This window comes from Elephas maximus, chromosome 10 (genome assembly GCF_024166365.1).
Source record: "Elephas maximus indicus isolate mEleMax1 chromosome 10, mEleMax1 primary haplotype, whole genome shotgun sequence".
In the NCBI taxonomy this organism is placed as follows: domain Eukaryota; kingdom Metazoa; phylum Chordata; class Mammalia; order Proboscidea; family Elephantidae; genus Elephas; species Elephas maximus.
This window is the reverse complement of record NC_064828.1, coordinates 91,847,048-91,871,873: the sequence shown is the minus strand read 5'-3', so window position 1 is coordinate 91,871,873 and position 24,826 is coordinate 91,847,048. Positions and strand designations below refer to the sequence as shown.

At 39.9% G+C, this 24,826-nt stretch overlaps 1 protein-coding gene across 1 annotated transcript in view; it reads right to left on the bottom strand.

Annotated features, from left to right (window-relative positions):
• NRXN3 (neurexin 3) overlaps positions 1–24,826 on the bottom strand; it is a 1,867,393-nt gene that overhangs the window by 990,593 nt on the left and 851,974 nt on the right. Inside the window, 1 exon segment of the mRNA XM_049899475.1 lies at positions 5,364–5,483. Within this exon segment, the coding sequence (XP_049755432.1) occupies positions 5,364–5,483 (120 nt within the window).

Genomic DNA, 24,826 nt, shown 5'->3' with positions numbered 1-24,826 from the left:
AGTAATTTTCAGTGTGTCTTGATTGTGTACGTTTGGTCAATTTCAGACTGCAGAAGTCGGTAAAAAACCTTTAGTTCCCTCATCTTTGGCATTAGTGGTTGGTGGGTGAATTTGAACAACTGTCATATTAACTGGTCTTCTTTGTAGGCATATGGATATTATCCTATCACCAGCAGCACTGTACTTCAGAATAGATGTTGCAATGTTCTTTTTGAGGATGAATGTGACACCATTCGTCTTCAATTTGTCATTCGTAGCATAGTAGACCATATGATTGTCTGATTCAAAATATCCTAGTCCATTTCAACTCACTAATGCCTAGGATGGAAACCCTGGTGGCATAGTGGTTAAATGCTACAGCTGCTAACCAAAGGGTCGGCAGTTCAAATCCACCAGGCACTCATGGAAATTCTACGAGGCAGTTTTACTCTGTCCTATAGGGTTGCTAGGAGTCAGAATCAACTCGACAGCAACAGGTTTTTTTTGGTTTTAATGCCTAGGATATCGATCTTTATGTTACATTTCATTTTTGATGACTTCCAATGTTCCTAGATTCATACTTCATACACTCCACATTCTGATCATTAATAGATGTTTGCAGCTGTTTCTTCTCTTTTTGAGTCCTGCCACATCAGCAAATGAAGGTCCCAAAAACTTGACTCCAACCACATCATTAAGGTCGACTCTACTTTGAGGAGGCAGCTCTTCTCTAGTCATATTTTGAGTGCCTTCCAACCTGAGGGGCTCGTTTTCTGGCACTATATCAGACAATGTTCTGCTGCTATTCATAAGGTTTTCACTGGCTAATGCTTTTAGGAGTAGACTGTCAGATCCTTCTTCCTAGTCTGTCTTTGCCTAGAAGCTCCGCTGAAATCTGTCCACCATGGGTGACCCTGCTGGTATTTGAAATACCAGTGGCGTAGCTTCCAGCATCACAGCAAGGTGCGAGCCATCAGAGTATGATAAACTGACAGACACATGGTGACCAGAGATTAATTAGGCATTGCCATTTCTCTGCATGATGCTCCCGGCCAACACTAAGACTTAGCTAAGAAATGATGAGACAGGCTTAGAGAAAAGGACTTGACTTTTGACGGCTTCCAGGCATGGTGAGAGAAATTAGGAAAATGAAGGCTTACAGTGTCTCAATGAAGGATACCCACCTGATGCTCACACTTTTGCCCACAATCCTCTAGCTCCCTCACCCCCAAACTCTATTCTCCACAACATCATGATTTTTCAAAAGTGTATGCTGTGAAATGCTTTACTTAAAAAAAAAATAGAAAAAAAAAAAAAAAAAAATAGTACTGGAGCCAAGTAAATGCAGTAAATAGGTACCGTGCACTTAATTATTGATGATTAGCAATGAGCATTAGTATATTAAAGGATCCCAATAAGTCTTGCAATAAAGAAATACATTTCATTTTGTTTAACCTGTTGTTGTTGCATGCCATCAAGTCGATTCTGACTCATAGTGACCCTACAGGACAGAGTGGAACTACTCCATAGAGTTTCCTAGGCTGAAATTCTTCCTTGGAGCCTCTGGTGGGTTTGAACCACGGACCTTTTGGTTAGCAGCCCAGCAGTTAAACATTGAGCCACCAGGGCTCCTTTTGTTTAACCTAACAGCTTCCAAACCTATCTTATTATGCTTTTTTTTTGACCTGAAGAATAAGTTTTCCATGGAAAACTTCAGAAAATTACTTTTTTAAAACTTGGTGCTATATGTGCTACGTTCGTAGGTAAAAGGAAGAAGTCAACATAAGACAAGGTAGTCAAAAGAGGGGTGACTTTTTATTTTTTGTACCAGAAAGAAGTCCTGGGTGGAGTGGGGGTGGTTCACGTGGCATTTAGTCCCAATCCTGAGGAGCATGACCCAAGCAAGGTATTCTTTTCACTTATTCTTGATAATAGAAAGCCAGCTCCACCAATCAATCAACGCTTATTAACTGCCAACTGAACTTACTACTTTTCTAGGAATACAATTATGTTACAATATATGAAAACCACCAGGTTGAATAATATTTCATCGCTTTTGATTTCTTGTGAGTCTGACCTATTCTTTACATCATTTCTACAAATTAGCTCAAAATTTGGCTCACTGGGGGACCTTAAAACAGCATGATAGAGATTACTAAACAAGCCAATAAGACACTACTTAATAACCTGGGGACTGTGTGGTATTTTACTTTCACTGCCTGATTTTATGACTTCTGTGAACTAAAATTAAAATTCCCAGACCCTTCATCACTGTAAAAAGCAATCCAAGGTTGTAGCTCATAATCAAAATAGCTCTTTTCTTCTCCCAAATTTCCTTATCCTTATGGTTGCTTTCTTCCATCAGCAGCAAACTAGGGGGTAAGGCTAAAAATGAAAAAGCTTCATTAATTTCAAACATCAAATTACTGGATGACTTGGGCATTCCATGGTTTAGCCCTGTTTTTTAATTATTAGTGGTAACAGAAAGCACAATCTGTAATTACCTTCATTCCACAGTTTTTATAAAAGAATAATGACGGAAGGAGGGAATACGCATTATTGCACCCTTAGCGCTATAGCCCTTTATGTTCTTTAAGGGACTGAGACTCAGTCAGGAGAGACTGGAATGACATCGCCATCTGGTGGCTACTATTCAGAACATGCTGCGAATAACGTCTCCCTGGGCTTTTTTTTTTTTTTAGCTTTACTGTGCTGAGCCCAGAGGAGTCAGCAAGTGATGTGGGACTGTCTGCAGTAACAGCTTTGGAATTACTTCATGTAGACTGTGGGTTCTAAGCCTTAGAACCATCTTTACGTCCCTTTGCTTACTTTGACTACAGCTAGGTTACTCTTCAGGCATACAGGCAGGAAACATTACCTTCTACCACTAAGCTATGTCTACACACAAATGCAGTGTTTCGATTATTGCTGCGGTCCTGCCTACCTTTGTTTGTTTTCTGTGGAGGAGTTGGGCATCACAGTCTACCTGTTGAAAAGTATTCCCCATTTTCTCCAAAACCCATTCGATTTTATTTTTTCTTATATAGTAAGATAAACCATCTTCTTATGATGGGTTGTGAAGCCTAGAAAACAGCTTGATTTGGTGGAATCATGTGGGACTTTGGAATCACACAGACATGGATTTGGAGCTAAATTTCACAACTCCCTGTAGTCTCATGCTCCCCTTATGTAAAATAAGAACACTTACTTTGCAAGGGTACCGTGAGGAGGAAAGGAGTTGATATGTTTAAGGCATGATGTCTAGTGGGAGCTGGATATATATATATATATATATATATATATATATATATATATATGCTATATCCTCCTCCCTATCTCTAGGCTCTCCTTCTCCCCATGCACACACACACACACACACCCGTATACACACTCCCACAAACATACACACACACACATATACACACACAAACAGAGGTCTCACTGTAATTCCTGAATTCAGAAGTATAGAAGCTCAGTCTCACATCTACAAAGTTAAACTACAGGAAGCCAAGGTTTCTCCAGCTTTGCACTGAAAAGGGCCTTAGAAATAATAGAATTTCAAGTATAAAAATGAGGACATAAGGAAAAAGGGACTTAGTATATCTATCCAAAAGGCATAAAATAGTTTAGCAGCAAAGGTTATACTAAACCCAAGGGGTCCTGACTTAATCATGGAAGACACTGCAGAGATAGCCTTCATTTGACGAGGCTAAGGTATGTTCAGTGACTTTCCCAATATCATCCAGAGGTTAACATCAGGTCTCAGGTCTCCTGATGCTAACAGTGTTCTCTCTAATACCCTATGTTGCCACCAGGAATGTTTTCCCTTATTTAGATTTACTTGCACCCTAAATTTTCATTTCCATATAGACAAGAACTCTGTTTAACAGGAGATGTGTACTGCTCTGAAATATAAAAGTGTGTAGACTTATATACGGGATGCAGCTTATAAGATGGCACTTAACTATATCCTTTCTCTCCCGTCTTAACCTGTTGACGTTGCATCGATTCAGACTCATAGCAACCCTATAGGGCAGAGTAGAACTGCCCCATAGGGTTTCCAAGACTGTAACCTTTATGGAAGCAGAATGCCATATCTTTCTCCTATGGAGCAGCTGGTATGTTTGAACTACCAATCTTTCGGTCAGCAGCCAAGTGCTTAACTACTGTGCCACCAGGGCTCCTTTCTCCCACCCTAGACCTCACCAATTATACACACTCAAGTTCTGGCTGAAGATCTAAACCACTTCTTCATAAACCACTTCTGATTTCGCTAGCCCAAACTGATTATTTTCTCTTCTGATTGACAACTGTAGTCTTACCCACCCAAATTAAAATCCCATTATATATTCTTGTCTTAGTTTCAAATACCAGAATCCTATACAAGCAACTAGATTGGCTCACTAATTAAAGAAAAAGGCAATGCCTTGTGCTTCCTTTTTTATCTTCTGGGATCCCTAGCACACTGTTGGCATATGACAGGCTCTCAGGAAATATTTATTGATTGTGTGGGGATTTGAATGTTCCTTTACATATGTATAAATTCATTCATTTACTCGTTCTCCTTCTAAAATACAGATTCACCAGGCAAGGGCTTGTCTGTTCGTTCACCACCATATTCTCAATGCTTTTCAGAACAGTGCTCAGCACATAACAGGCACTCAATTAATAACCATGAGATGAATAATTAATTAAACCAAATCTTAGTAAGCGCTTTCTAAGTACTTACTTCCACCTATGTTGTTGTTCTTGACAGAGGCCATCAAGTCGCTAGCAACCCCATGTGACGGAGTAACCTCCCCATAGAGTTTTCTAGGCTGTAATCTTTAGGGATTTTTTTTTTTTTAATCTTTAGGGAAGCAGGTCGCCAGGTCTTTCTTTCACGAGCCACTGGGTGGGTTGGAATCACCAACCTTTTGACTAGCAGCTGAGTGCTTAACCGTTTGTTCCAACAGCGCTCCGACTTTACCTGTGATGTTCTGCATTTCTGGTTTATCTGTCTCCCTCTGGTAAAAAGTTAGAGAAAGAACTAGAACTTGGGAGGTCAACTGATTAGTGATTTTTGAATGACTGAATAATACAATGATCAGTAGAACCCTGCCTTTGTTCTCCAGGCAAGCAATCTATACCTAAGGGGAGAGGTCCATAAGTATTTGATTAGAGAGGGGGTAAGCTCTATGATACAATTCTGTGAAAAGAAATTATGAAAATACGTAGGAAGACTCGTAGGCTTGCATGAGCTTGTCAAAAGAGGGTATATAACCTGTGAGCTCAAAGAAACAAATTAGAAGGTATTGGAAATAAATAAATAAGCCATCCTTCACTGAAAGACCAAGAAGACTATGAGAGCAAAAAAGAGAAACTATCACCACCGTTGTACTCACCCTCAGCTACGTCATCATCCACTGTTAACTTAAGGCTCTTCCCTCTCCGCACCACCCGAACGGTGTGCCATTCGTTGTCGTTGAGCTTCTGCCCCGCATACAGGGTCTCAGGTCCTTTGCCTAAGGATGGTGGTAAGTGCCAAAGTTAGAATCACTTCTAGAAGTCATGCTCATGCCATCAGGGTTGTCAAAGCCACACTGGTGCACATGACCCAGTAGCACTGAAAGAACTGTGCCTCCCCCAAAGCTCATCCTGGTTTCACTAATCCAACAGTGTCTTCCAGAATAAGTCCCTCCAAAAGTCTCAATTAAACCATTACAGACAATGACAAAACAGTCAAAGAAAGAAGCACTCTTCTTTATCTATAGGTACAAGGTTTGCAATTCTAATGGCAATAAGTGAAAAATTACAGCCAATAGTGGTCAATTTTCATTTTGTTTCCCAAAGCCTTAAAATTCTGATGAATTTCTTGGAGACACAGGAAATCCATCCTAAATTTTTGAGAATCATTTGGTCATTTAGGTATAATACACCAGTCTGGCTTTTAGAGAGTATCCACCAATTCGATGAGAAAAGAACTCTGCAACGTATGTTTTCTTAACCTGACATTTTCATTAACCCATGGTCCTATCGACCACAGAAATCACAATAGTAATCATGACAATACTAATAATGGCAAGGATTAAACCCCAATATAAATAATGCTCCTGAAGGGAAGATGATGAACCCCAGACTCATCCTATTTTTCATCATCCTCCAAAAAGATCCAAAGACCTAAAAAACAATATAAAATTTCAAATTGAACCTTTTATGGTCAGAAGAATATTCTATAGAAAGGGCCACCAAAGGAGGAAATAAACCAAATCGTTTCAAGATACCCATACTCAAGATGTTCAAGACGATGTTCAAGATCACCCATGAAGAATCACGCTCAAGTTCACCCTATGAAGAATCATGTTCAAGTTCACTCTATGAAGAATCATGTTCAAGTTCACTCTATGAAGAATCATGTTCAAGTTCACCCTATGACGTATCAGGACAAAAGAAAATAATTGTATTTACGGGGCCACAGCTAACAAGATAGAGAAGCACTGAGGAGGCATTGACACGATCTAGTTAGTAAAGTAAAAAAATAAATGCCCTGGTACTTCAGGCTGTACCATCAATTAACTGATGCGTGAATTGAAAAGACAAAGAAGACAGCATAGAACCAGAGGACTTAGACCAAGTTTTTTTCTCTCTAGCTAGATAGCTAAAGCCTCTGCAAGAAGTTGTTGTTTAAATCTTTCTGGATCAGACTATCGACATGAAGAAAGCCCTATCCCTGAAAATGACTTAAAAAATAATGATGAAATATATAACTGAAAAATATGTCCCTATGGATATTATATATCTGAAATATTACAGAAGACCATATGCTAGGTTCCAATTGATAAGTGCTTGTTGAATAACTGATGTCTACATAAGTCTGTGTTTCTTTGGAAACCATCAAATAAATTCAACCCATTTTTTTTAATCTAAGTAATTTTGAAAGCTTTATTATATAGAGTTCATTAGATACTCTTTCCCCTCCCTGCCCCCAAGAGTGAAGTTATTATATACTGTTTGGGGGAGGGGCGGGGAAAGAGTACCACCTGGATAGAGATCTTTTAAATCAGGTCATTTAAAAAAAAAAAAAAAAAGTTCCTTTGCGTAGATTCTGAGTCCTTGTGTGGTGCAAATGGTTAATGAGCTCAGCTGCTAACCAAAAGGTTGGTAGTTTGAGTCTATCCAGAGGTGCCTCGGAAGAAATGTCTGGCTATCTACCTCCAAAAATATCAGCCATTGAAAACCCTATGGAGCACGGTTGTATTGACACGCCTGAGGGTTCCATGAGTTGGAATCAACTCTTCTTGGCAATGAGTCTACTGGTTTAATTTTAATCTGCACTTTTTAATTTTTAGTCATTACCATTCCTATAGTTTGTTTATAAGGGGTTATGGCAGCAATTCAGATTTGAGGAAATTTTTCTCTCGAAAACAAGAAACTAGTTTTCAAAGTATCCAGCAGATAATATGACTTATTTTTTTCAGAATGTACCCTGCACCCCAAGTGCAATCCAAATTCACACGAATTCTGAGAATTCAGTGACGAAACTTAAAGTAAACCAAATGCACTCAAAAGTGGGTCATGATGCAACGTGATCAATGAATCTTAGGAAAAAATAATTTTATAGTAGGCCATTTTATATTCAATCTCACTTCCCCTGATTTGTGAGTATGCCTGCCTTTTATATTACCAATTTATCAGTTGCATCAGGATTTTCCCTCCATTTTTGGTCATTAGATAACAATGCTCACTATCTCCTCCTATTCAGGCCTGAGACTCACGTAACAGTTGCCTTTGCAACAGCAAACTGTGAGGCCCCTGGGAGAAAATGGACTACATTTCCTGGGTAGTTTGTAGCAAAAACAGATGTTCTCAAAAGAAACAAACCTTCTTTTGTTTTGCGTGCGTGTTTATTTTTATCCCCTTTATTCTGCATGCAAATGCTTCAGTAAGAATGAAAAAAGATGTGGAGAACACTGACTATGGAGGCAGAACTGTTACAAATACAGGCAATTTAAAACAATTCCTATAAGGTGGCATCTGTTCTTTAGGCAATTTTTGCACATCACTTAATTTTTATGATTAGGAACAAGATAAGAGGGAAAATGACTAACACAAACACAGCTAGTTTTAGGGCATTTCTACATCAGTGTCATATTAGCCATAGACATGTAAAGCAAGCTGTGCCTCAGCCCAACTTGTTTTAAATGCTGCTGATGCTTCGTAAGTATTTCAACTCTTGTGGTGTCCTTGAAATGTCCACCACAGTCAGATCCAAACAAAAATATTTAACTTTCCATTTGATTCTAAAGCTTTAGGATGTGATTGATGGTCTACAACCAAAGATGTGAAAAAATAACGGAAACCTCTCATGTTCCACGAGTTATATTTGATACCTCCAACCCCAACAATTCTCAGTACTCTAAAAGTTGAAGATTCACACTCATCTCATAAGAATTGTAGGCAATACATATTGCTCAGCATTCATTTCCAAGCAGCAAATAAATGGATTTCAGTGAGCTTTTGAAAAACTCTCGTGCCATAAAAGTGGAGAGTCAACGGCATTTATCTTTAATCAAGCCCAAAGGTCAACTCATCCTACTACAGATAAAATGATGTTCAAACTTAGCTGGAAATCCAGCCAAATGGAGGGAAGGAGCAAATTTAATTGGTAATCCAGTGATGTAAGAGGCGGATACAAGCTGAAAAGTGAAGCATATGCAAGCTGTCAGATTTTCAAAGCAGGAGGATCTAGTCTAGGAAAGCTTTTCTCTGGTAGATTCAAGCACAGAGCCCATTGGCAGCATCAGTAAAACAATGAATGCTGAGTTTTTTCACTCTACGTAAAGAGAAGTCCAGATATGAAGAAGAAGGAAATCATTTTTTTTTCCTTGAAGTTGGGATTGAAAATGAAACTGGTGGGAACTTAACCAAAAAAAACAACAACACTCAAAGTCATCCATTTCCCTGTTGCTCCTTTTCTTTTTAATAGCTAGGAGAAATACGATATGAAACGGAATGCATATTGGATGTACACATGAGATGCGCTTCCCCTTCTTTTATCATTTAATAAATATTGATCACAAAATAATCATCTGATTCCCCTTAGACTGCTTAGACCATCACTGTTTCATCTAAATACAGAAAGCTAATAAATTTCCTGATACCCCTGGGTGGAATTTCCCAGGTAATGACACTCACGCCTGGAGCAAAGAAGCCAAATCCCAGGTCCAGATTTCTGGGATGCAAAAGCATATAGAAGTGGAGTTACCACCAGAGAACAGAGAGCTCACATGCCCAGGCTTAACCTAACCTCACTGCAAACTCATTTAGCACCTTCTCTTTGAGGTAAAGCTTTGTTGCACAGAAGATGGTTTAGTTCTCCTGTAAAGGGGGAGAGAGAAGAGGGCACATGATTGAAGGATACTGATTAGATTTTTTTTCTTGACTTGACCCACAGTAACCTATGGAAGTCCCATTTTCATTAGAAGTCAGAAAGAATAAGAAAATCAAAATGGAAAATTAGAAGGAAAGTTCCCTTTGAGAGAGAAATCCTTGCTGATTGCTTGGAGGTAGATGATACTCAGGTATTAGCAGATACTTTTCCCTCTTTCAGTAAATAGGGAATGGGGGTGTGTGGTGAAAACCTGTACTTGAGTATTACTATGAGCACACACCTTTGCGAGGTGGATTTTGGATTTTAATTAGTTTTAATGTAGCTAGATTTTCTATATTTTTTAAACCAGGCTATTCATTTACAGGAATTTGTTTTTCCCCTCAGGAGCAATACAACCAGAGTTAATGCCCATATTGTTTGCCAATACATTTCTAAGATCTGACCGAACCAACTAAACCAGATGGTTTTGCTCATATGCAGGGAGTAAAAATTCCTTCCATCCTCCAAAAATGCAGTTTCCCAAACGTGGGTAGGTAGCACTTGGAAACTTTTTTGTTTATGGGAGAGAGAAAAGGGGCAATGCCTATATCATAATCACTTTGCTTTACCGGAATATCTTCCTATTTGTGCAAGAAGGAAAAAGGGACAGTAACTTGATTTCCTTTGGAGCTATATTTTAGGTGAATCAAAATTCCTATAATGCATTAAAAATATGAAATCCATCCTTTTGGAAAGGGGAAAGTGAAAGGCATGAAACTATACATCCAAATGATAAGTAAATAAATACTTAAAATGATTGACTGTGTTAGGTTTAAAGAACATCAAAAACATGGAAGAAGAGGAAACTTACCTTCATTTCTACGAGCACCATCCATCCATAGGATAGGCTAGCTGAACTGTGACAAGCATTTCACTAAGCCCATAGCCCCATATACTGTATACACTCAGTCTTCCTCCCCAAAGAGAACAGATTAGATAAGTAAACAACAGGATTAGGAGAAGAAAGAATGAAACTAAGACAGAATGTGGGGAACAGGTTAATGGGAGAGAAACATTTCATTTTCTGTCCCCCAAATTTCAGGTTCTGATTATTTTTTTTTTGGAGGGAGATCACAAGCCAACAGAGAAAAGAGAAGTTGTTTTGTTTTGTTGCTTTTTAAATAAACTTATTCATTTCATTGAAAAAACAATTTTAAAACGTTTATTTTTAGAGACAATTTGGCAAAACACCTCAGAGAGATAATTGCATTCGTGCTGGACTCCTCACGTCTCGGGAAGAGCTGCCCTACTTTCCGCAATAGGTGTGAAAGGCACAGACAGCTTTCTGGAAATCATCTACTAAGAAGCCTCGCAGTGAGGTGTGAGGAAAACCAACAAGCCACTGCTCAAGCCAAGTACATGCACCCTGCTTCTAGTTAAAATCCACAAAAAACACGACCAATATTTATCCGACGTGAATAAGTAGATGTACCATTCAGCCTTCCACATGTAACGTGTTCAGCTATAGGTTATCCATCCCTTTCATCACAGCTCATCTACTGTGCTCCTGGTACGAAGAGTAAAGCACTTCTACTAACTTCTGGCGGTGTTTTAAAAAAACTACATTCATTAAAAAAAAAAAAAAAGGACAAGTTGCTGTTGAGTCGATTCTGACTCATATGACCCTATTGGACAGAGTAGAACTGCCCCATAGAGTTTCCAAGGAGCGGCTGGTGGATTCAACATGTCGACATTTTGGTTAGCAGCCAAGCTCTTAACTACTGTGCCACCAGGGCTCCTATATATTCATATACGTAACAAGTGTTTATTGAATATCTGCAAGGGACCAGGTAGCCACTGTTGTAGGTGTGGAGCAGAGACATAAACAAGATAGACAAGACCCCTGTCCTTACGAAGTTTACAGTCTAGTTTGGGTCTGAGGCACTGAAGAATAATACATAGATAAAATATATGAGGTAATTTCAGATAAGCGTGAGTCCAATGAAGAAAATAAACCAGGGTAATACAATAAAAATAGTTGTGGAGAGTAGGGGTGAAGGGTGGGGACAGAGAAACAGATACCTAAAATATGGTCCAGGAAAGCCTGTCTGAAGTGACTTCCCTATTCTTGGCCAGGAGGGAGACACTATTAACAGAGAGGGTCAGGGAAGGCTTCTCTGAGGTGGTAACATTTGAGAGGAAGCCAACCCTGCAAATATCTGATGCACTGGGAACAGCAAGGACAGAAACCCGGCATGAGCTTGGCATGTTGGAGAAAAATAGGAAGCCCATTATGGCTGGAGCTTGGGCAAAGGGAGAGAGAATACTAGAAACGCTAGTGAGTAGGCAGAGGCCAGATCATGTGAAGCCCTAGACGGCCTGGTGTAGAACCTGAATGTTGTTCTAAGTGCAACAGGAAGCCACTGGAAGATTTTAAGCAAGGGAGTCATATGATCTAATCTAAATTTTAAAAATAACTCTGGCTGCTATGGTTACATTGCAAAAGGGTCCTGTAGTGGAAACAAAGGGATCTATTAGGAATCTGTTAAAGTGGCTTGGATTAGGGAAGCAACGTTAGAAATAGAAGTGATGAGATGTGGGATACATTTTAGAGACGGGGTCAACAGGACTTGGAGATTCGGTTGGGGCATAGATCGGGATTGGGGGAAGGAAAGCAAGGAATCAATGGTGACTCCTAGGTTTTGGTCTGAGAATCTGGGTATATGGAGGCACCATGAACTGAGAAGGAAAAGAGTCCAGAGAAAGTAGGAAACTTAATAGTATTACACACACACACCCATTGCCATCGAGTAGATTCCGACTCTTAAAAAAAAAAAAAAAAGATTCCGACTCTTAGCAAGGGGAAATTACTTGTTATTTGTGTCTTTTTTATACAGCATCAGTCACACTCAGTACCAGCACCTCACAGCTTCCTCCTCTGCTGAAAGCGTGAATCAAAGTTCACTGCTTGCGTGATTTCCTCAGTACAGTGTTAATTTGCATCTTGGGCCACCACCAGCTACTGATGGTGTAAGGTCTCTGGGTTACTGTTAATGTCTTTACTCTTTCCTTCCATTCTCCCTCCCTTCCTTCTTTCCTCCCTCCCTTTTCTTCCTTCCTCCCTAAATTCCTTCCTTCATCCCTCCATTTTTTTCTACTTTCCCCTCTCTTTTCTTCTTTCTCTCTCTTCTTAGCTCCTTCTTTTCTGCCTCCCTCCTTTCATTCCTTCTTCCCTCTCTCCCTTCTTTTCTTTCTTCCTTCGTTCCTTCCATTTCCTGCATGGTTTCAGTTATGATGCCTGAGGACTGAAATGAGGAGTGCCCTTCGCATGACAAAGCAAACACTAGCAGCCCCTTCAATAGGATCTTTAAACTGTGATCACAGGGTAAAATGAACCCCGTCTTTTTGGCAAGGAGAATGGGGCATCTCAATTTTGAAATGGGATCAATCTGGGGCAGACATGTCTCCAAGGAACAAATGATTACACAAAAGATAAGAAAGGATTTAGCTTTCAATTTACTACTAAATCTCTACCTGAAGTCATAAATTTACTGCATTGCTCAGGAGTGGGGAGCTGAGGACAGTCTTAGGATTTTGTGTGATAATCTGTCTCTATGAAGCCACTTTTCAAGATATAAGGGCAATTTGCCCAGGGATAGGCAGAGAGACCCTTTTGTGGATATTGATTCGGCTTCTGCTTAAAAAAAACTTTCTAAAAAATACTAGTACTTTTCTTACCTATGTCACCATACAATTAATACAAATTAGTTTACCTTTGATGATTTAAGATGTTATAGTCTTAGGGTCTTTCTCATTATATGATCGTATTGTTTAGCACTAAAGGCACAGATTTTAAAGTTAAAAGAGACCAAGTAGAGTCTAACCAGAATGTGCCTAGAAGCTACTTCCTCAAATCCCCACTAGATTTCCATTTTAAGTCTGTTTCCTTGTGAATTTCCAACTCTCCTAAAAAACAGAAGACTTAAATATACACTACACACACATATCCAATTATGACTTGAAATGTCTAGTTAATTAATGCTAATTATGAGTACTTCGTTTAAGGTATGGATTAAGAAAGACATAATACATCTCCCATTAGTCTTCTTTCAGGCACTTTCAGGACCTCTCAACCTCCATCCATCCTTTCTTGGACTTCCCTGACTCTCCCAGCTGAAAGTGTTCACTTCTCTAACAATTCAACTATATTTTTATTTTATGAACAGTCACTCTGTCTCTCGCATTGCAGATATTTGTCAGATTCATTGCCTCCACTTTGATGCCCATTAAGAGAAAACACGCTACCTCTGTAGTTCCCAACAACTAAGCACAGCACCTTGCATTAGGAAAGTACTCAATACATGAGAAAAGTGAATAAATAGAATTGAATAAACAAATGAGCAAATATGTTGTGGGAGAGAAGAAAAGTGGAAGAGGAGCAGAAGAGACCTGCAACCAATTTTAGCAATAGGGTGAACCAAACAAATTTAGGATGGTATTCAACACAGTAATAAATAAATATAAATGAATCAATAATGAAATGTACAGAGTAGATGAACACATAAATGCATACATAAATGAACAATTCTGGGCATTCATTACACAACCCACCATAGTCTCCACTTTCAGAACGCTCCCAGCAGAAACCTTCACAGTGGACACTCACATTGGTATCCCCTCCATCACTGCCCACTCTCCCTGCTCCCTCATTCACACTTTCAGAGACCACTTCCCTAAAAACCACCTGACCCAAATCCTTGTCTCAGGCTTTGCTTTGATGGGGACTCAAACTAAGACAACCCTTATATAGCACTTTATCTTTTCACAGGCAGTAACTCAAACTACTACCACACTGTGAGTTAGGTAATACTAATTAACTATGATAAAATTTAAAGAGGTTAAGTGATGTGCCCAGGATAAAAAAAAAAAAACTATTAAATTTTAAAATTAAATCAACAATCCAGATTTTCGGACTTCAAGGACAAAGATTTTTCCATTAATGTAGAGCTGCTGAAGTCCATGAAGTCCACAGAGGTCAGGTGACAGTGGTCTGCTATCAACATTGAGGGCAAACTGAGGGGCTTGTTCTTGTCTGCCATTGAGTTGGCCCCTGGCTTATGGCGAACCCACGCACAACTGGATCAAATCATTGTGGACAATAGGGTTTTCGCTGGCTGATTTTTCTGAAGTAGATAGCTAGGTCTTTCTTCCTAGTCTGACTTAGGCTAGTAGTTCCGCTGAAACCTGTTCAGCACCATAGTAACACGAAACCTACCACTGACAGGTAGTGGCTACTCATGAGGTGTATTTGCCAGAATCAAAGGTGGGTCTCTTGCATGGAAGGCAAGAATTCTACCATTGAACCACCACTGCCCCCAAACTGAAGGGCAGTAGCTGTACATTATCAAAAGTTGACCAAAATTCTGAGAACAGAGGTTGTGAAGGAGTGGTATAGGTCTGTAGGGCACTCACACACCTCTCCACAGTGAACCAAGGAGAGTTTTCAAGAAGGTAAGACCACCATCACTCTTAAATGTCATAGGTCCATTCAAACAGAGCCAAAATATACGTTCTCAATACCTGCAGTATCTGCAGGCTTTATTTCTAAATAAAATGTAGGCTCTGTTTTAGATATAAAGATATAGTCATTGGGCTTTAAAAGTACCCCAAGACAAAGATTTCTGTGAAATGACATTTCCAGATCAATCTCTTATGTTTGCAGTATAGCCTTCCCAAAAAAGAAAATTTCGAACCTAAGGTAAGAATGGAAAAGAAGTGATATTTGCAACCTATCTCCTTGGGATCATGATTCAAAGCCTATCGGCTTACGAGCTTTGTGACTTTAGCTGATCACCCACTGTGGACAGAGGTAGCCACTACACAGAATGGTCATGTCACCTGGCTGGACTCCTTTATCCTCTTAACATCTGGTTTATGCAATTGCGGGAGGCAGAAGGCTGGATTAGTGGAACTATCTGTTTTGATCCTAGTTCCCTAAGATGATGATCCTTCTCCTGCCTCAAATAGTAATGTAGTTTTAAAAACATGAAAAATTATAGGTCTTAATTTCAGAAGTAATATCCTCTCTTTACATGGCCTCTAAGATTAAACTTGCAAGGGAAGTACATAGAAGAAAATATTAAAACCAGAACATCAATTAAAATCAGAGCATTTCAATTCCGAAGTATTTGTCTGTCTTTAAGTACAACTTCAGTGCAGCTGGCTCCTGACGCAGCAAGAGTGTCCGTAGGTAAAGCATGCCACCCAGCTACCTTGGTGAAAATGGCTAACTTCCAGGTACTACCTTTATACTTCTCTGCAACAGCTTAGGCAGAGCATGGATGTGAACACCAGGCTGTTGGTTGCTTTATCTATGTACCCTGAATTCTTCATTAATCTGGGACCATCAAGCAAAATAAGCTTTCTGTTGAAGAGGGTGAAATCACCACTCTATTACCAAGTTGTATAAAGTAAGACACGCTCAATCAAAAAATTCAAGACCTACTATACAGGCATCATGGAACATTCCGGTAGTGCAAAGATAAAAAAGACATGCTGTAGTCAAGGAGCTCACAGTCTATGGGGATGACGAACCAATAAAAACCAACTGTGTGAGAGAAGGGGGGTACAGAGGTGTGCACTAGGTGCCCTGTTGTGAGGCACTTGGTCAATCATGAAGTCAGAGTCATTACGTATTCTTTTCTCTTCACATTTTTCATGCAGGACAATACAGCTCCTGTAAGGAAGAGACAAGACCTTCATTTCTGTAGTGGATCCTCAAATAAAGTTGAGGAGTGAATGAATACCTTTCTTCTTCTCATACATATATTAAAACCAGTTGCTATGAAGTTGACCCCAACTCATGGCAGCCCCATGAGTGTTCGAGCATAACTGTGCTCCGTGGGTTTTCAATGTCTCATTTCTTGTAGATGGCCAAGACCAAGGCACCTCTGGGTAGACTTGAAACTCCAACCATTCAGTTACCAGCCAGGTGTGTCAATCATTTGTTCCATTCAGAGACTCCTATAATTGCATTGGATTCTGTAATTGTACTTACTGTTCACCAGACCCCATTCTGAGTGCTTTACTTATATTAATGTAACTAATACTCACATCAATCCATAAGGTAGTTGTGGTTGATTGAGTTATTTGTACACAACATTTGCTGCCCCTTCCTACCAGCCCCTCCCTAATAGGTGCATCCCTTCTGAAGGACTGTATTCCCTACCCCATTACATCTGGCATTTCTGTGTGACTTGCTCCATAGCCAAGAAAACGTGAGAAGTGGCTTGAGCATTCAGAAGATTTAAGAGCTATCTCTGCCAGCTCTTAAATCTCTGCCAACTCCCTTTTCCCTTTGCCACAAATCCACTATGTGACAGATTGGGGCTACTTCTTCAGCCAGGGCTCTGAAACGAAGAGGACATGAGGCAGAGCTACAGCAGAACTATGATAGACACTAATGTGAAAGAACTAAAGCTCTGCTCTTTTAAGTCACTAAGATTTCACGGAGGCATCTGTTACTGCACCATAACTAAGCCTAAGCTGACTGATACACAGATCCTAGTAACACTCTCATTTTACACTTGAGGAAACTGAGCAGTTTGGTACAATTTTGCTCTAAATAATGACACCATACTGTCTTAGCCAAGGGATGCACCAAGGATGGCTAACAGATACAAAGAGTAACCCTCACAATAAGATATTCTATGTATCATCCACAGGATAAAAAATATAAAACTATTAAATCAATATATACCATGGATATACCTTTAATTTCTGTGTGGATAGAAAAGGGAGAAAGGTGAAGAAGAAAAGAAGGCAAAATAAAATGGGAGACGAGAGAAACCTAGAGAGAAAATGACAGGGGAGAAAACCGATTAAAAGAAATCTCAATGTATGTCAAATTGCTCAGAGGCAAATCTCTCTCCTGGAAAAATAAAACTCTTAAGATTTTTATCTGTAAATGCTTCCAGAACACAGAACAAATAAAAGTGTTTGGAAACATGCATTCTGAAAAGGACTTTTTTTTTTTTTTTTCCCCACTTCAGTGGAATAAACCTCTCTGAATCTATACGGTGGCAAGTGGTACAACTTACCCAAGGGCAAGCCGTCTATCTATATTAATGAAATAGTCTTGTCCTTTTAGCTTTCAGTGTTTTTCAGAGCAGTTAAGGACTAATGTAAGCCAGTGGTTCTCACATTTAAAACTTCATAAGAAGCATCTGTGAATAATGTTAAGAATTCAGATTCCAGGGCTCCACCTTTAATGTTTCTGATTCAGAAGATCTCAGGTGGGGCCTATGAAATGGCATTCTAACAAGGCCCAGGTACTCCTGATGCAGGTGATCCTCAGACCACACTATGGAAAAATGGAGAACAATTCTTCATCTTACTGAAGTCATTCTGAGGCCCTATACCTAGTAGAAGGAATTTCCCATGGCTGCAAAAATAGAGCCCACTATAACTCCCAGTCCAGTTCTCTTTGCTAGAGGCTTTTAAGTCTTTCATTTTTGTAGCCATTCCTGGATAGTGCAAATGGCTAACACACTCAGCTGCTAACTGAAAGATTATAAGCTCCAGTCCATCCAGAGGCACCTTGGAAGAAAGAATTGGCAATCTATTTTTGAAAAGATCAGCCACTGAAAATCCTTTGAAGCACAGTTCTACTCTAACACCAATGTGATCACCATGAGTAAATGAGTGAAATCCCTTCTTCACATCCATACACTTATGTGACTTCCGCTACCAGAGAAGGTTCCCTCTCTCCTTATCCAAGACGAAACAATCCTCTAACTTTCTCTTTGCCATTTTTTTTTTCCTCTATTTTTTGGAAACTTGTTCTAACAACAATCTCCCCTACCTCTTCTACCTTCAAAATTTTCCTGTTACCTTTTTCCCTTCAAATTTCATCTCTCTCACAGAGGTACTCCCCATGACCCTGTCTCTTTCTCTTTTTCATTTCCCTTGGCATTTCATTCATTCACTCTGACACTTTGTATGCCCAACAGACATATAAAGCCCTTTGGGATACGGCCCCAGCATAATTTTTTGTAACATCATCTCTCATACTGTATATGTAGCAAAACCTGTGAAAAGCTGGAACCTGTTTAAGTCAGAAACTTGTCAGAGAAGGAAAACTCAAATATTTCCCACTAAAATGTGACAGAAAAGTGGTAAGGCTGCACCCTCTCAAAAGCAGAAAACTTTCAAGACCCAGAAAAACCGGGAAGTCCTGCCAAGTTCTGGCTCTCATAGGTTTCACTGTAATATTCAAACCACATCAGGTTGCACCTGGTTATTTCATCCATCTAAACCTATGCACACTAGTCCTGCTGCCCTCCACCTACTGGGAAACCAGTACTCACTCTCAGAACCTAACTTGAATATATTTCCACATTGAAGGCCTTCCCACCAGTCCCTTAAACTCACTAAAACTCTACTTTCTTCATCTATGCAATATGAGATGAGAATAGTAACTACTCCACAGCGTTATGTGAGGAGTCAGCAAGGTAATGCATGCAAAACATTTAACAGTAGCTGGTGTCTATTACATGGAAGGTTACCAACTCCAGTGATCATTCAAATGTCTCTCTTTCTGTACTACATTTGAGATGATAAGCATGAAGTAAGAGTCCTGTAGTAAACTGCCATCTGAAAGATACTATATCATGGGAGACACCCTTAAAATAACTCTATCACATCACAAAATCAGCTCAGAACAAGACAACATCTGCAAACAAAATGATGGTTTCCATGACAGTTCCTTTTACTCTCTCTTTCCATGTATTTGGTTGAAAAAGAAAAGGGAAAGGACAAAGTTTGAAGAGCTGCTGTTTACAGAGCATCTCTTATGGGCCAAGCACTTTGTGGTTATTTTTTATAACTCGACTCTCATGAGCACAGTTATCTACCTACAGTATGAAGTTGGGATTTCTATTCCTATTTTATAAGGAAAACACCTGAGAATCAGAGAATTTAAGTAACATGACTAAGGTCATTTAGGTTGTAAAGAGCAGAACCAGGGTTCAAACTCATCTCTGCGTTTCCAAATCAGAGTTTTTCCCACACAATTCACATTTCCATGAGTCAAGCATTTTTATTAGTCAGTACATTAGCACTTGAGATCAATACTAATGGCTGGTAAAGTCATATTGTTTACAGATAATTTAGAGCTATTTATCATTTTTATACCGTATCCTTATTGGCAACTGCTTGGCAAAGAGATGATTTTAAAGACATTCCTTCAAGATGTTCATTTTTGTTTCTTTTTCATAAGTTACTGAGACTACTCCTATATTCAGTTATTTTTGGTAGATTTTTCACTGCTTGACCCTGCTTGAAAAGAGTATTTCAAATGCATAATTCAGTGAATTTCAGTGAACTTGATTATTTTCTTCTCCAAATCTTTCACATCTGTCATACTGGAATCAGAGATTCTTCAGCTTGGAAACACTTGTGACTCCAATGACCGGGGTAGAGTTTTAGTGTGAAGACAGAGTTAATGGCCAGAGAAAAGGCTATTGAAACTCGTAGGGAACACTGGTATGGATCAGAGACAATACTGTTGAAGGCTGGTGATAATATAGGTGGTAGTGGAGAAGGAAGTGGTGTTTTGAGGGGAGGGATTAGGACAGACTCCGGAGACATTTGCAGGAGAAGGTGATGTTTCATACTTTCAAGGAAGGAGCTTTCTGTCTAGTGCCCTATTGGGGCAGTTCTTCTTGGACAAACCCTGTATCTGGCTCCAGAGTCCATGCTCTGAACCACGATGTGATATTGATTCCCCAACACACTGTCTACTAAGATGACCTATTGCCTCCAACTCGACATTGGTCCTCTGTGACTGGAACCACAACCTCAGGGTACCCCTCCTCTCTGGCCCAGAATGAAGCTTTTGCAGATTTCCTAAGACTCTAATTGATGCCTCCACTCTGAACCCTTTTGCTAATGGTGGGTCTTTTAGAACACAAAGGACTAAAACAGGGTGCTTGTCCATTTCAGCGGGTATCAGACATTCCCACAAATGGCATTAGGGTGTTGGGGTGAAGGGCTACAGGAGACTAGTGGGGATGATAAGGCACAAAATCACTGCTGCTACCTTGTATTTAAAGTAGCCCTGGTGTCACAGTGGTTAGGTGCTTGGCTGTTAACCCAAAGGTCGGTGGTTCCAACCAACCCACCAGTGGATCCATGGGAGAAAAGACTTGGCAATCTGCTCCGGTAAAGATTATAGCCTAGGAAACCCTGTGGGGAAGTCCTATTCTGTCCTATAGTGTCATTATGAGTTGGAATCAACTCAATGGCACACAACCACAACAACAACCTTGTACTGGGACTTAATATTTAATCCTCACACCTCTGTGACGGAAGCATTATTATCCAATTTTACAGCTGATGAAAGTAAGAAACATGGATGTGAAATAATCTTGGCCAAGGACAATAGCTAGTAAGTACATACAAAGCCAGGTTTATCTGAGTGTTAAGCCTTTGCTCTTATACTTAGGTGCTGTCTACATAGAAAAGGAAACTGTGGATGGGGTTAGGGCTTTAGACCAAGCTAACATGACAGTGCAGCTCTGAGGGAGCAGAGTGGAGGCTTGATGAAAGTAACCTGTTAGAGGAACCAAAGATGTTTCTTTGAACAGATACTCAGGCTGGATGAGAAAGGGGGGAGGAGTGGGTGAGATAAAAGGGAATCCCAGAGGCTGGCATAGATGAGGAGAGGGGAATACCTGCCACTTCGGGAGGGGACACTGGTGCATTAGGGAATATAATTATGCAGTGAGCTTACATTGGCTGAGGCCTGCCTGCCATGTCTGTGAGAACTCAAAAAGTCACCCTGGTCTCAATATCCTGGCTTTCTATTTCCCACCGATTTTGAGGTGATGCTGGCTGCAGTCTCCATAAAGACAGAGACTGTGCCTATTTTCTTCACATCCTAGTCTGATGCCTAGACCTGGTAGTTACTCAACACACATTTGTATGAATCTATATGAATGCAGTCTGTGGACATTGAAATTCAAACTGTGAATCAAGCAACATTCTCTTATATGGAAACAGGCAGAAAATGGGACTATGTATTTATTTCATCTAATTACGTATCCTGTTTGAGGCTAAATGTGCTTCTACTGAATCATAACCATAGCTTCTACTTGTATGGTGCTATGATTTGATCCAGTTCCCTGAAAACTAGAAGGAAGACAAGGTCCCATACACAGTTTGGCACACAGTAGCCACCCAATAGACTAGTGCTACTTGTTATTACCGATTTACAAAAACACAAGTAAGTGATCAAATATCAAGTAATAGGAATAAGTAGTAGTTTAGGAACCAGTTCAAAAGATGGAATGAAAGGAAAGAAATGCCCCATAAGGTCTGAATTTTAAGTTGTCAAGTATAAAAATCCTTCTTACTCTAAGAACAAATATCCACCTAGTAGTTGCATGATATCATACATTTCTTTTTATTAAATACTCAATTAATAACTCCTCAAATACTTAGTGCTCATTTATAACACACTACAATTTGTTTAGTGGCAGTGATAAAAGAAGCAACGTAGTGTGATCCCTGGATCAAAGTTGCTTAGAGTCTGATGGAGGTGATAATCACGTAAAAAATGTAACACAATGTTCTAAGTGCTCTATTACTAGGAGTCCCTGGGTGGCGCAAACAGTTAAGTACTCAACTACTAGCCCGTAGGTTGGTGGTTTGAACCCGCCCAGAGGCTCCTGGGAAGAGAGGCCTGGTGATCTGCTTCTTAAAGGTTACAGCTTTGAAAACTCTATGAAGCAGTTCTACACATGGGGTTGCCTTGAGTTGGAATTGCCTGAAAGGCAGCTAAAAACAACTACTAGTGTATACTCTTTAAAGTATACCTTAGGAACAGAGTGAAAGGAACAAGTTATTTCACTGTGAGTTTGGGGTTGGATATGTAGTAGGGTTGAAGTGAGGCTTCCAAAAGAAGGCAAAGCTTTTGCTCCTTAAAGAATGATCAGGAGCTTGTGTTCCACATAGCCCAGACATGGCAGGGCATCCCATACTGTCTACGCAGGTTGAGAAGGCTTGGCAAGTTCAGAGAATGGTGAGCAGTTCTATGTGGCAGGAAAGCAGAGGGCATTTTTATAAGCGGTAGATGAGTCTAAAGAGGTAGCCAAGGGCAGATTTTGAAGGGACTTTGTGCTGTGCTAAGGATTTTGTGTTTTATCTTCCATGCCAAAAAAAGCCCTTGAAATATCTTCAACAGGGTGTAGCGACTGTTTGCTATATTATTTAAGATCATTCAATTCTGATACAGAGAATAATAAAAACAAATGCAACGAATAAAACTCACTGGATGTGTTAAGTATAGAGAGTAAGTGGGTAATCTGTGAGGTCTGTTAAACATAAAGAAAATAAATGGAGCATACCTATATTGAACAAAGACAAAAATGATGGAGCAAATGAAAGCTACTTGCCTATAAAAAGGAATTAAAGTACTGAGTAAATCTTAAATATTCATAAAGCTCAAACAACATTACCTCCAGACTAACAGCTATGTTATCCCTAAATTAGTCAACCCATTGTGACACCCATTATAGTCCAATTCTGGCCCCATATTTGCTCTGCTTGAGACATACAGATAATACCTACGCCTGTAGGTCTCACCTGTGGCCAGACCTACTGTCCTTGCTTCTCTCTAATAGGACAAATGTATGCTGGCTCTAGACACCTCCCAGCTGCTGTGCCCATTTCTTATTCTCAGCTCTGGTCTTTGTAACTGCCCTGTCAGCAGGGAAGGCTGATATGGCAGAAAGAGAGCAAGATATATGAATGTTGTGTAACCCAGGATGCAGGTAGGATGGTTCGTTCATCCTGTTTTCACCCTATCCTGAATGTGTTCACCTGTCCATAGCTTTTCCCTTGGTTTCCACTGTGTGTTTACCTTGAGTTAATAACCCTATGATTCAAACATCTTAATTTGGTCTGTGAGCTTTTCTGTTCTGGGACTTCTGGAGAAGCTTGCTTGAATGTACTGGGAGACAACTGTTGCCTCAGGGCAACTTCACACATGACACAGGGGAGTGACAATCAGATTATTGTTTTAGAAAAATCACTCTGACCCTTCAAGTATAAAACCCAGGAGGCTGGGGAATGAAACTGGAGGCAGAGAGACCAGCTCCTGGCTGTCTTTTCCAGCCAAAGAAATACAACACATGTTTCACAAAAGGAGGATCTACACAGGAAGTAGAGAAAATGTCCTCAAGAACTGAATGCTTTACTTTTTTTTTTTTAGTTTCTTAAAAGTTTTATTAATTTATTAAAAATCTTGAAATAGTTTAGACAGACAAGAAGTTGCAAAACTACTACAGGAAGATCCTTCTATCTATCATCCGCTTCCCCCAAAAGTAACATCTTATGCTAATGGTAATTATAATTCAACATCAAAACCAGGAAATTGATATTGGCACAACATAATTAACTAGAATATAGATTTTATTCAGATTTCACCAATTTTTAATGCCTTACTCTTAAACCAGAACAAACTTGACTCCTAAAAATGCCACAAAGTCAATGCAAAAACTACCTAGAGGAAAAAAATCCTAACGTCAAATAAAGAAAGGTTGAGTTTCCCCACATCCACCTAGGATTATCCACCCTTCCGGGTGCACTGAGGATGCCAGGAGAGCTCGTGGAGATAATGGCCTACCGTAACTACAGCATGGCCCCATAAGCTAATGTGGGCTGGCAGGAAGCCCTGAAGAAACCAAAACCGGCACACTAAAAATCACCTGGTGAAGGCAAGAACCGAATGACGATTCAACTGCCTTACGAGGAGAAGTGAGTCAGCAGGGTATAAAGAAGAACACTGAATTTTCAGCTAGCCAGACTTGGCTTCAAATTCCTGTTCCAACGCTTATAAGCTGTGTGACCTTGGACAGACACTTTAACTTCTCTGAGGCTCTGTCTCTCGGCTTGTAATTTGGTAAGAATACAATGAGGGACAAATAAGATAACATAGGAAATGTGTCATTGCAGATCTGCCATTGGTGAGGCCCCCTTTCATGTTTGCCTTCTCCATGTTGAAGACTATGTAGGTCTATAAATGAATAACAGAATAATTAACAACTCATATCCAACAGTTTACCCTAAAGCCAAACATAATTGTTTATCTGAAGGTGCCTATTCTCCATTTCTTCTGTCTCCAGTTTATACCAACGTTAAGGACATATTACTTTAAACAACCTAACTATGCTGGTGGTTGCTAAGGAAACTTCCCTAGAGATAAACAAGACCAGTGCTGGGTCACTCGGATTTCAAGCAGTCAGGCTTTGGAGAAACCGCAGCACATTCTCCTCTGAAGGGGACATTGTTCGGCCATGAGCTTTGGGACACCTTAAGCAGCTTATGAATTCCTGAAGTACTGAACTCAACCTTAAGGCCACTGTGTAAAGTCAGTGTCATTTATATGGCCCTAGGAGGTAGACAGGAGCCCTGGGAGTACAGTGGTTAAGAACT